Source organism: Saccopteryx bilineata, chromosome 1 (genome assembly GCF_036850765.1).
Source record: "Saccopteryx bilineata isolate mSacBil1 chromosome 1, mSacBil1_pri_phased_curated, whole genome shotgun sequence".
In the NCBI taxonomy this organism is placed as follows: domain Eukaryota; kingdom Metazoa; phylum Chordata; class Mammalia; order Chiroptera; family Emballonuridae; genus Saccopteryx; species Saccopteryx bilineata.
Window position 1 is genome coordinate 23,747,905 of NC_089490.1, and position 12,883 is coordinate 23,760,787.

The window sequence follows — 12,883 nt, forward strand, 5'->3', positions numbered from 1 at the left end:
AAAGAGTTCATCACTTTCATTTAAATTCTTGTAACACATATAATTCCACCCACTGTGATATCAGTGAACAAGACTCGGAGGGCCAGCCAGCTTACCTATCTTACAGCTGCTGCAGTACTTGGATAAAAGCTATTTTTAGAAAATTCATCAAACTGCAGGAGGGATGAGGATAAAAGAGAGCTTGTACTATTTTGAGAAAGGCAAATTATGTTGTTGGCATGATAGGAGAAAATAATCACTTTATTTTTTTTATGACATCTGTTTCCTAGCCCATGGGATATCGCCTGCAATCACTAGTCCGACATCACTTGCTTTGTGAGATCCACCGAAGAGGCGCAGAGGACGAGATTTGATGCAACACCATCTCGTCTACAACTTTGTCGTGACTACCTCCAAAGTGAGCTGACCATACGACAGGGCTTTTCTCCTCCTGCTCTGCATCCCAGGAATAAAGCTAGCTAGACATTTTCCAGCGCTTCAAAGCATCAATCACAAATGAGCCGTGGCAATAGTTTGGGATAATGCCACAGCTCCTCATATTGCAGGAGCGGGCAAGTCTTACCTTGCTCTCTTCCCCTTCAAACACTGACTGGTGAACATTGCATGCAAACAACGAGTTGGGGAGGTCGTTGAAGTCCGTGATCGCTTGAAAGGCTTCCTCCGCAAAACACTGAGTTATGGCCCAGTCTCTATCTATGCAGCAGAGCAAGAAAAGTCCTCCATCTTCCGGGAAGTGACCGTGCTGGCCCGGGCTCCTCATTCCAATGAAGTAAGATTCTCCTCTCATTCCTGAGAATGCAAAGACAGGCACGTGTTAGAGCAGAACTTGACAATTCCTGAAAAGCTGGTGTTTTGGTCCCTGGGGCAGAGCAGAGAATGATTACGAAGAGAATCAGGGGCTACTGGAAGCTGGAAGCCCCAGCAAGTTCATATTACCCGCCTTGACCTCAGAGTCACAGTTTCCCATACAGCTCTGCTTGTGGGCAGGAATCCAGTCCGTGTTACAGGACAAAAAACAAAGCAAACCACTTAACCAGGATAAAAGTTGGAGGCCAGGGGTTTTAGCCTAGCTGCCTAGAGTTTACCCGACTTCGGACCTAGGCAAGTTCCCTAAATTTTCTGAGCCTTGGCTTCCTTAAGAGACTGAAATGGAATCAAACAGAAAGGCACATGGGAAAGTGTTTTGATAAGTTACATGATGAACTATATACCACAATCACTAATTGCCTAACCTTTATTGAGTTCCAGGAACTGTTCTAAATGATTTACATACATTAAACTCACTCATTTAATCTCCACAAGAGACTATGAGATGGATTTCAATATTATCTCCATTTTACAGTAGGGAAAACTTAGGAACAGAGCAAGAAATCTTTCCAAGATAGGGTGCAAACCCAGGGAGACTCCGGCACCAGGCTCACTTTTCCAGCCCTCAGAAATAATGCAAATCAAACTTAGTGCAAGTCTAGATTTAAGGCATCTTCATCTCTACCTGAATCCTGATTACGGTCACTTTAATAGTTTACCCACAGTGAGCACTCACACACACACCTCTTCTGCATGGGACAATAAGTCTATGTAATTTGCAAACCCTGGATCTTTGAAAAATAGGTACTATGTTTCTCTCATCGTCCCCATCATGAAGCTTTCCAATATTAATCTCATCTGTGCTCCATAATTATATTATTTTCGCACCCCTTACATTCAAAGTTCTACTCAACCAGTTAGAAAGTTTTTCTATTTTTTGATACTGGTATACACTTCCGTAAATGTTGTCTATCTCCCCACGTACTTCAAAGGACAGTATCGACATTTTTCTTTCAACACTATTTCCATGCCTATCAAAATATTATGTTCAAACTTCAATAATTAGAGGCCCAGAAGGTCAAATACATCTTGCCCCTGGGTGTACAGGTAAGACAGACGGACAGGATGCTGACTGCTGGACCATCTTCAGTAAACTCCACTTTTCCCAAGCCCAGCATTGCAAAGCCTCAAAATACAGAACAGAAAGGTGAGCAGCATGAGATGTCACTCAGCCCTCATGAAGGCCTGGGTCCTGAGACGAATAGAAGTGTCTGCTTATATCTCTCTTGAACTCTGGATATATCATAGTGATGAGGAATGCTTTTTTGTTTTTACTTTTCCTGGAAAGAAAACCCAAACGGGAACCTGATAAGCAGTATCTGATGACAATATAAATAATGCATTATATATAAAATCTAAGGTTTGGTTGGGACAGAGCCAAAAATTAAAGAATTTGAAGTAGTAACTCTAACATCAGGTCACTGTTAATTGTGGTCAATAAAAATATTATTCTATGTAAAATATAATAGAACCATCCCTGTTCTCTCAAGGTCTTAAAATTCCAACCGATGCAACATTTTCTATATTGGAACAATAAAATATTTATTCTAAATAAAAATATGGTATATATTTTATGCTTTGCTTTGTTCTATAGTTAATCCAAAATATATGAATATTTTTTTAACATATGAATATTTTTAACTAGAAGGGAAAGCATCAACGAAATATACATATATACTTATTTTTCTTCATATTCAATTATACTATTGTTTCAGAGATTTTGATGTAATATGCATAATAGCCATAATTTATTATTAAATTATAATTATTTTAATAGTAAAAATAATAACTAAGAGCATTAAAATAGTATTATTTTGATTAATGGATTACAGGAAAATCTTTTGATAATGGAGTCATATTCATTCAGTAACATGAAATATAGATATTAAGTGACAAATGAGATTTTACTATTAATCCTATCTCTCTTTTTTTTTTTTAAAGATTTTTAAAATTGATTTTAGAGAGAAGAAGAGGGGAGGAACGGAAAGTATCAACTCATAGTAGTTGCTTCCCATATGTGCCTTGACCAGGCAAGCCAGGAGTTTTGAACTGGCGACCTCAGCATTACAGGTCGATGCTTTATCCACCGTGCCACCACAGGTCAGGCTAATCCTGCCCCTCTTATTTGAAAATTTTTAAATTAATCAAAATGAATCCCAAAATGTTACTAAACAAGTCTGAGAATGTTGCCATTATTCTTTTTTCCAAAAATAATTAAAATCTATTGCTGAACAAATTAATTAAATAGATCAAATAATAAGCCTCACTCAGGACTCATTTTAATCTACTTAAATGGCCTCAACTTCTGTTGTAAGCTGTAACAATATGATTATCTTCATGAGACTTTACTTTAAGCTCATTACTTACAGTAAAGATTTAAAAGGTGCATGCGTGTTTGGCAAACCATCTATTCTACTTCCGTGGAGAAATATTTGAGAAGTCAGAGCTCCAAACAAAGGAAGCCTGACTTCTCGTTCCCATTTCATTGCTGACTCACCTGATACTTTGGAAAAGTCAACTGATCATTCTATGACTCAGTTCATCCCTGTGAACAGAGTAAGAGGAGGAGGAGGAGGAAGGAAATAAGGATGAAAGAAGTGATCACAATCAGTATTAACCACTACATGAAAGGATATGTGATATGAAATGCTCTAAAAAGACATCATATGATAATCTCAGCAAAACTATTATGCTTAGGTATTACCACTAACTTAGGAAACCCAAGTATACAGAAAGAAAAGGAAATTCTGAAGGTTAAAAGAGCTTCCTAAGAAAGAAATCTAAAAATCCTACAGACTGAAATAACTAGTTTATCCTTCTAACTTAATTTCAAAACTCTCAACTATTGTGAACCGGCTTTGAGGCAACAATTGCCTCATTGCATATGAAGATGTACAAGTGTGGTCCTTATTTCTAAATCAGAGGTGGGTTATCCAAGGAAAAGAGCTGCCTTCGGCTCAAGGGGCAACTCTTCCAGGCAAGGTTCCCACCCTCCCCGACAGCCCATGAAGGTGGCATCTTTGCTTGTAGTCCCTGAGTGTCCCGCACAGCCTTCTCTCACAGAACCATCCTCACAGTGATGGCTGCTCTACTGGACTATGTCTCAAACCAGACTCGCAGTCCTTGAGAGCAGAGGCTGGGCTGTCTTCATCAGCATGGTACGCCACACTTCCTCTTCAGCCTGGTACACACAGAAAGCCCTCAAAACGATGTCAGACTGAACGAATGAGTTATATAAAAAGGAGTCACTTTCAGAAAACAACAGACCAGTGAATTCGTTATAATGGCCAATTTAAACGATAAACCCCTAATCATATACTATTTATTTCAAAGGTATACCCTAAAAATAAAAAGCATTTCAATCATTTCCATTTAAAATTTGATTTCTGTAACTTTCTAAATCAAAGATAGCAAAAATTACTCAAAGGATTCCTCTAGCTACAATAAAAAAAATCTACAGAGCATAATTAAAATAACATTTATCTCTTTTTAATTATATGAGTTCACTGAAGGAATAAACAACTGGAAAAATCAGAAGGGTATAAAAAAGAAAAAAAATTAAACCAGAATCCAACATAATCAACAATTTAAATGCTATAGAAATGTTTGCCTGAAACCTATGTACTCTTATTGATCAATGTCACCCTGTTAAAGTTAACTTTTTTAAATTTAAAAATTAAAAAAAAAGAATCCTATTATATAGAGAAAACTCTAATATTTTGGTTTATTTATTCCAGCGCTTTCTCACATGTATATTTTTGAAAACAAAACTGAGATCCTGCTGTTTAGTATCTCGCTTCTTTCACAAAACACTGACATAATCAAGAGCAGTTTCCTGAGTCATTACATATTCTTTGCAAACATTCATTTTCATAGCCACATAGTAACCCAGTGCAGGGATCTGTCATATTTATTTAACTGTTCTTCTGTTGTTTGACATTTGGAAAGCATAAATTTCCATCATCTCATGCATCAGGAAAAGGAAAACCACTATCCACTTTAAAAGCCTCCACTGGGAGAGCCTCAAAACCTCTTTCCATGCGAAGCAGAGACATCTTTTTGAAATGCTGAAAAGAAGCGCGAGAGTGGGGGGACACTTGGGTTCTAGTCCTTGTGTAAGTCGTGTGCCTTCTGGGCTATGGTTTTCTCGTCAGCAAAATAGAGAAACACCATGGCCTTGTCTACTGTGACCAACAAAGAAAATGAAGGAAGTGAATGTCTTCTAAAACCTCCAAACTAACATCTGAATTAAAGCCATGACCATGTACAGGCTCGTGGAGAGCAAGTCGACAGTGAGGGACCTGCCATGACAGAGGTGGTTGGCACTTATTACTGGCAAGCGTGTCACCAAGTTTCAAATGTCCAGTGCATGTCCATGAGGGTTAAGCCCACATCATTAAAATGAGAAACAAGTAGAGATGCCCCTTGAGTATTTGATAGGAGCCTGGCTGGGACCCCATTAGAAGGGGGAAGATACTTCTAACAAAAAAAAGGAGAGTAATTTAACATAAAAACAAAAAACCCTGCCTCTTCCAAAACCACCACCACCAACACAATGATTTGTTTAATTGTTACAAAATTAGTGCCACTGAGAATATAAAGAATTGAATTTGACCCACTTTAACGGAAGAAGAAGCCTGGAGAGAGAAAAATTTTCAACGATTTTATTACTTTCCTACAATGTGAAAATAATTCCACCCAAGATCCTCACTCAACCTAATAGTATTTACTAATTAAACATTAAAGGACGTAGAATGGAGACCGTCTGTTTCCTACTGTTAAGACTAGCCACCTGAAGCTCAAAGATGCCTGTCCAATATAAAAGAAATAGTGACCGAATAAATGTTTGTTGCATACGTCGTGAATAAATTTTCCCTCCCCCAATAACCTTGGGTGATCTAGACATTACTGGGTTTCTACACAAGGAATTAATCTTTCTAAAACCATGCTTTTATTCCTAACATGTATATGGTATAATTAAAGCCAGGGGAAGGGATTTCCAAGAGACAGCGGATTCTGTTGGATAGATATCACTGTTGTCTCAGTATTAACAACACACGTGAGTTCCAGATTTCTGAACTGCAGAAGCCTAAAATATTATACCTTTCTGGGTGTAGGTTAGAACTCATGAGGGTGAGGAGCCATGCACTTGCCCATCTGTATTCTGGTCTAGACAGTGTTAAACTAGATATAAAAGGAGAGGGGTTACAAATAAGCCCATGAGAATGGCAAAGAGCCATGACAAGAAAAATAAAATTGTAAACATCCACGGAGATGCTCATAGTAGTTTCACTGTCAAGTAAATCACCCTGTTAATAGACACCAAGGCCAATTCTGAGTACCACCCACCACAGAAAAAATGGCATTCTTTCTAAGGAGACCATCCCATCTTACTGAGGGGCCAAAGGTCATGTCATCTAAGAAACAGGTGCATCAGAAGATGTCACATAGGAAAGTGTAAGAAAGAAGTCTTCAATGAAATCACATGGCTTTCAAATTCTGAACAAGGAAACAAAATGTTTGTGCATGGTGCTATGAAAGTAGAAGTCTAACCCAGGAGAAAGAATTCAATCTAATAAATGGAGATACGGGTCTTTTAAAACTTAAGGTTAAAACAGCCACGTCCTGCCTCATGGCTCAGTGAGCAACTTGTATTGGTGCTGCATAAAGCCGGTGACGAACATCTGGGGGAATGTCACAGAGGGAACCCAAGGGCCAGGAAGATGGGTAGCTGGCATTTCCTTTAAGGTTTCTTTCGGTCATGAGAGGCTTATCTTTCCAATATTGAAAGAAAATACACAGGAGACATCTGTTTATCTCTGGGTTTAGAGATGTTCGAGAAAGAGTAACTTATAACTTAACCAAACATTTTTTCCATTGTTGAAACCTTTAAATCAATGTTCATAACAAAAATGCCTATATTTTTCATCCTACAAGTTATTCAAACTAGAAAGTGAGAATTTAAAAAAAAAAAAGGAAATAATGGCCCACAAAGGGAGAAAAATGAGCAAGGCACACAAAAAGCAACTGAAGTTTGGGTTTATTTTTCCTTAGACAAAAGAATGCTAAAGATTCAGCTCATCTGCTTTTTAAATTAAGAACAGGAATCTAAAACTTTTTGCAACAAGGACAACAAAATAGCAATGAATATGCTCTGATTCTATGTTATGGCCAGCCGGGAGGATTAATAAGGCAATAGAATAAATGGAAATGATTAATGAATAATTCATCCTGACTTTAAATTCAGTTTTGATTGGAACACAAGTAAATGGGTTATGGGAGATTAGTTAGTGTGGAGGAACTTAAAGACGACGATGCCAGCTTGAATATTAATGGTAAAAAGTAAGAATGCAATGTTGTATTAATAAGTAGCATAGGAGATATGCCTAGAGCTTTTTGTAAGTTGAATATAAGGTTAAAGGAATCCAGTTGAAAGTTTTAGGCCCTGGACAGTTGGCTCAGTGGTAGAGCCTCGGTCTGGCATACGGAAGTCCCAGGTTCACTCCCTGGTCACAGCACACAGGAGAAGCAACCATCTGCTACTCCAGCCTTCCCCTTCCCCTTCTCTCTAGCTCTCTCTCTCTTCTTCGCAGCCATGGCTCAAATGGTTCAAGTGAGCTGGCCTCGGGCACTGAGGATAGCTCCATGGCCTCACCTCAGGTGCTAAAATGGCTTGGTTGCTGAGCAACGAAGCAGCAGCCCCAGATGGACAGAGTATCACACCCTAGTGGGCTTGCTGGTGGATCTTGGTCGGGGCGCATGTGGGAATTGGTCTGTTTGCCTCCCCACCTCTTCCTTAAAAAAAAAAAAAGGTTCTAAACAACAGAAACCTCAACTTCGAGTTTTGAAGTGTTTAAAATTCCTCTAGCTCATTAATTAACTGATTCTTTCATGGTACCTGAAACAAAACGAGCTTATTAGAAGAAAAATTTTATATGAATAACAATACTCTTTCTACCATTAAAGCACTTTCATTTTTGGTCTGGCCTTACAGGTGAGGTCTTTTTTATGTTATTTGGTATTTTAATATCTAGAACCTCTTAGGCATAAACCAAGCCTTTTGCTAATTTTTGTTCCTCTCACAAGGAAATTGAAGTATAATATTAGTAACAAAAAACCATCCCAGGCATCCTGAGATACAAAGGACAGACATGATATTCTTAGGCTCTGCTCTGTAGAAACCCATTACAGCTCCTTCTGAACTATAATGCAACCTACTTAATTCAGCGGCAGAATTTTCACACCTGCTGAGCTGACTGAACCTCATGCTATTCTTGATACCAACTGGGATCAGTCCTGAAAGAATCAGGACCATACAGTTCTCAACTCATGGGTTTCAAAGGAAACCATCCACCTTCTTCATTCACGGCTCCCTTTAGGACACCTCTGGAGCCACTACTCCACCTTAAGCTCCCACAGGACAACAATTCTGTTAACTCAATTCCCCAAGAAAGCAGCTGCTTAGGAAGTTTTATAAAGCTGGACAAAAAAGTAAATAAAGCAAGTTGATTTCATTATCTCCTTTTGCACTCTATTCTATAGCAGCGATGGGACTACAAATTCACTCATGATAATGTCTTAATCTAGTAGTTTTAATGCCCATGGTCTCCCAGAAGGACTTATAACTCCTGTGTGTTCTTCCAATGAACACAAAATAAAAAGGGAAGAAAGACCCTCAAATTCACTCAGGGTCAGACAAGACAAGCAAGACATCTGTGTTTCCCACAAATCTTATGGCATCATCAAGAAAATGTCTTTCAGCCAAGCCTGCCTCAAGAGAAGAGAGTCAAGCTTGACCAGATAGTGGCACAGTGGATAGAGTATTGGCCTGGGAAACTAAGGATCCAGGTTCAAAACCCCAAGGTCGCTGGCTTGAGCGTGGGTTCACCAGCTTAGTGCAGGCTAACTAGCTTGAGCATGGGGTCACCGGCTTGAGTGTGGGATCAGGTCACTGGTTTGAAGCCCAAGGTCATTGGTTTGAGCAAGGGGTCACTTGCTCTGCTGGAGCCACTCCCTCCCTCCAGTTAAGGCACATACGAGAAAGCAATCAATGAACAACTGAGTTGCCGCAATGAAGAACTGATGCTTCTCATCTCTCTCCCTTTGTCTGTCTGTCTCTGTTTGTATCTCTCTCTCACTCTCTCTAAGAGAGAGAAGAGAATCAGAGGAAAAATGATCTTTTAAGAAGGATATGAACAGGAGGAGTTTGTTCTTAAAGACAGAAAGATCTTTCTACAAACACTGACCTACAATGAACTGTAAGTTCATTATATGAAAAAAGCAAAATTGGAGCACTCACCCCAAAGAGAAGAGCTCTGGTCATTGTATTAGTCAAGGCCCAGCAGGAAACAGACAGCTTGCTCAAACCCAATCATTTAAAAAGGTTTAATAAAGAGACGATTTACAAAGATCTTGGCAGGATATGGAAAACCACAAAAGATAGTGCAAAATCCTGGCCTGGCCTATCCCTGGACCGGGCCTGAGGAGCTGGAAGGAAGGGGGTGGTTCCAGAACATGGAGATGTGGAGGGCTGAGTGGGGAAAGAGTGTGCCGCCCCAAACTATGGCTTTTGGAGATACCGATTATTTTAAGACGGTTACTTTCAAGAAACACGATGAAGGAAAACTCATTGACCTTCTCCCTGACTACCTAGAAGAATGTGGATGGACGACCTGCCCCAGGAAGGGTGCTGTCATTGTCAGTGGCTGCAGCTTAATATGAACTACTGTGTGTCAGACAGGGAGGAACCTGCCAGGCCCCTCTGATCAAAGTCCTCTGTGTCTCTGTGAAAGATGGCTCAGCACACACTTGTTTACCAGATATTTGCTTTTCCATCTCCGTGTGAATTGTCTTCCTACCCTCTGAAGGCCAACCCACAACTTCTTAGGTCAAGATGGCATGTAAGCCTCAAGCGCCCGATTTTTCCTCAGGTCCCATATTCTTATGGATCCCTCAGAGGCACATATGTAATAAGTTTGGTTTGTCTCCTCTGTCTCTCTGTCTTGGGTCAGTCTGATGAATAGACCAGCTAGAAGAATGTGGAAGGGTAGGAGGAAAATGGCTTTTCCTCCCCACGGCTATGAGGAGAGGGCTCCTTGACAGACCTTTGGTTGAGGGACACAGCCAATTCCCAGTGGCACCACAAAGAGGGTGCCGGAGAAATAAATATCTCCACATTTCTCTTTCTCTCATCAACCGGCACCTTCCATTGGCCAAAGCCAACTGGAACGCAGAGGGCAAGGGAGCTGCCACGTGAGCCTGGGGGTCAGCTTCTGGGGCGCAGTACAGAGTGCAGAAGATTTTGCTGGGATCAACTGCAGAAGCTCCGCCTCTAACTGGGCAACAGTCTATACATTTCATGTTAATTTCAACTGAACTTGATTTGGAAGTTGATTTTAAAAACTTAAACCTGAGCCATTTTTGTAAATTGACAGCTCAAACGAGGTCTTACATAATCTGGTCACAGAGTCACCATTTTCGGTTGTTTGTTTGTTTAAGAACAAAAAGAGTGGCGGGGGGGGGGCAGGCGGGGCTCCGTGCGGTACCCTATGCCCGCACCACAGAGGAGCACACAGTCTTGAGCCCAGCACGGAGGAAGAAGAACAGCCTTTCACGTGGTGCTGGAAGAAGCTGAAAGGAAGTCCCGTGCCTCTGGGTGACCCAAGCAATGACATCAAAACAATTTTTCACAGGAGGATGACACTTCAAACGTGAACAGCAAAGCAGGTGAAGGTTGCTATGGTCACCAAAGCAAGATTTATCCTGTCATCTTGCACCTTCTGCTTTGCGATGGAGCACAGAATGCACTGGGGGATATAGAGTGAAAAGGGAAAAGAGCAGAAAGACAGACATGCTGCACTTCTGGGGGAAATTCAGCCGAGGCATCCCATTTCTTTCCAGGAAGAAAGAAATGCCTGAAGGCTGCCTGGAGGAGGTTCCAGGAGTGGGGAGATGCATCGCTGGTCAGAACTCATCAGCAGTCCAAGGAGGCATATTTCAGTCCCTCTGACAGGATTAGCAGATAATGTTGACTTTGTAGTAGGATTCTTAATGCAGGAGGGAAAGGAAGGAGGAAGAGAGAGATAAATCTCTTTATTTCAATGTCTACCACGCAGTTTGCTACTTTTTTCTCAAATATAGCTAAATGTTCATGTCACATCCACATGAAAAATTTTCCATAACTCACTTAGATCAATCAAATTCAATAAAAACAGTTCTCCAGCTGAGCAAACCAGCACACCTCCGAGAAGATGACAGTCTTCCCCTCAAATTGTCTACTCTTTCATTAGTGCTGAGTAAAAAGCTCAAGTCTCAGCATTCAGTTCCAGCTCTGTCAATAATGACAATAGGAACAAGAACAGCCGCAGCAAACAATTACTGGGTGCTTCTTTTGTTCTGAAGGCTCTATTGCAGGGGTCGGGAACCTATGGCAGGCAGCTCTTTTGATGGCTGCATCTGGCTTGCAGAAAAATCTTTAATAAAAAAAAATAATAATGTTAAAAATATAAAACATTCTCATGTATTACAATCCATTCATTTCCTACCGCTCATGTTCATGGTGGCGGGTGGCTGGAGCCAATCACAGCTGTCCTCCGGGACAACACCAAATTTTTATTGGATAATGCAAAATGTACACGGGTCATTGTATGGCTCTCACGGAATTACATTTTAAAATATGTGGTGTTCATGGCTCTCTCAGCCAAAAAGTTTCCCGACCCCTGCTCTATTGGTATGAAATTTATAAATGGCTGTGTGGTCTGGACCAACTTACTCAAGCCTTCCTCACTTCTAAGCTGTCCTGCTAGCACCCATGCCCTCCTATCAACACTCCTCTCATCCACAAAGGCCCTCTGGGGCCACTGACTTCAGACCCCACTCTGGGTTCCACCTGCACAGGATGAGATCACCCCTCTCACGGACCTACTTTGTCCCATGTCTGTCCTATCTTTCAGGAAAGTGTTTTGCTTCTCATTGTACTTCTCTTATTCTCTTACTTTCCACTCACTGTTGAGAGCACCAGTGTCTTCCCTATGGAAAACACCCCCTAGCAGCTAAAGAGGACCTTTATACCCTTGGAAGGTAGTCTCCAACGTTTGTTGAATTGAATGAAACTCCAGGAATTCTGAATTTAATTCTCAGCTCCCCAACACACTAGCTCACTGACCTTGAGCAAGTTACTTAACTTTCCTGTGGTCAGTTTTCTCACCTGTAAAGTAGCCATAGAAAGAGCAATTAACCTTAGAGCGCTGTTTTGAGGATTTAATAGCTAATTTAAATAAGGCATTTTGACCAATGACTGGGATACACTGTGACTGCTCGATAAATGTGCACTATTCTTAGTTTTGACCACCTTAGTCCTCAACAGAGCAACTCCGTACCTGTCCTACATAACATAGGCACTCCTTCTCTCTCCTGGAGTCCTTACTCTTTTTTACACGTAGAGATGCATAGGGTATAGAGGAAAGTAAAGTGGGCTTTGGTCTGAATCCTGGCACTGCCACTTTCTAGTTATGCAACCCTGGACATGTTACTGAGTATCTCTGGGAAGCATATGCAATATGGGGACCCTATGGTATCAACCTCGTAGAGTTGTTATATGGATTAAGTGAGTTATGCATCCTCCCTTCATTCCAAAAATCCCCAAATTTTTAGTGGGCACACTGTACACTATTTTTCAGCTCTTAAGAAGAGGTGGTGCTCTCACAGTGGGAAATGCAAGAACTCTGAAATCAGACAGACCCAGATTTAAACCCAGCTCTCCGTCCATTGCTGGCTGACCATGGGGAGAAGACCCACTAGTGGTGGGAGCTGGGCCCTGAGGACCAGGTCTGAATCTGCCCTCTGCAACCATCTCACTTGGTGACGTTAGGCAAGTTGGTTTCGCTCACAAAGCCTCAGTTTCCAAATCTTTACATTGGGACTAGTGAGAGAGGTCCAAATGAGATCATCCTGGTCAAAAATGCAGTGCGGAGGCCAGCAGCTATGATCACTCGGGGACGTTAGCACTTGCTATGAC

The 12,883-nt window shown here is 41.0% G+C and overlaps 1 protein-coding gene across 2 annotated transcripts in view; it reads right to left on the bottom strand.

The window, feature by feature from the left end:
• Positions 1–12,883, bottom strand: part of RCAN2 (regulator of calcineurin 2) — a 259,366-nt gene that overhangs the window by 216,134 nt on the left and 30,349 nt on the right. For both annotated transcript variants that reach the window (XM_066251871.1, XM_066251861.1), the window contains exon 2: positions 563–789. In XM_066251871.1, coding sequence (XP_066107968.1) covers positions 563–787 — 225 coding nt within the window. In that variant the 5' untranslated portion in view covers positions 788–789. The remainder of the gene's footprint in view (positions 1–562; positions 790–12,883) is intronic.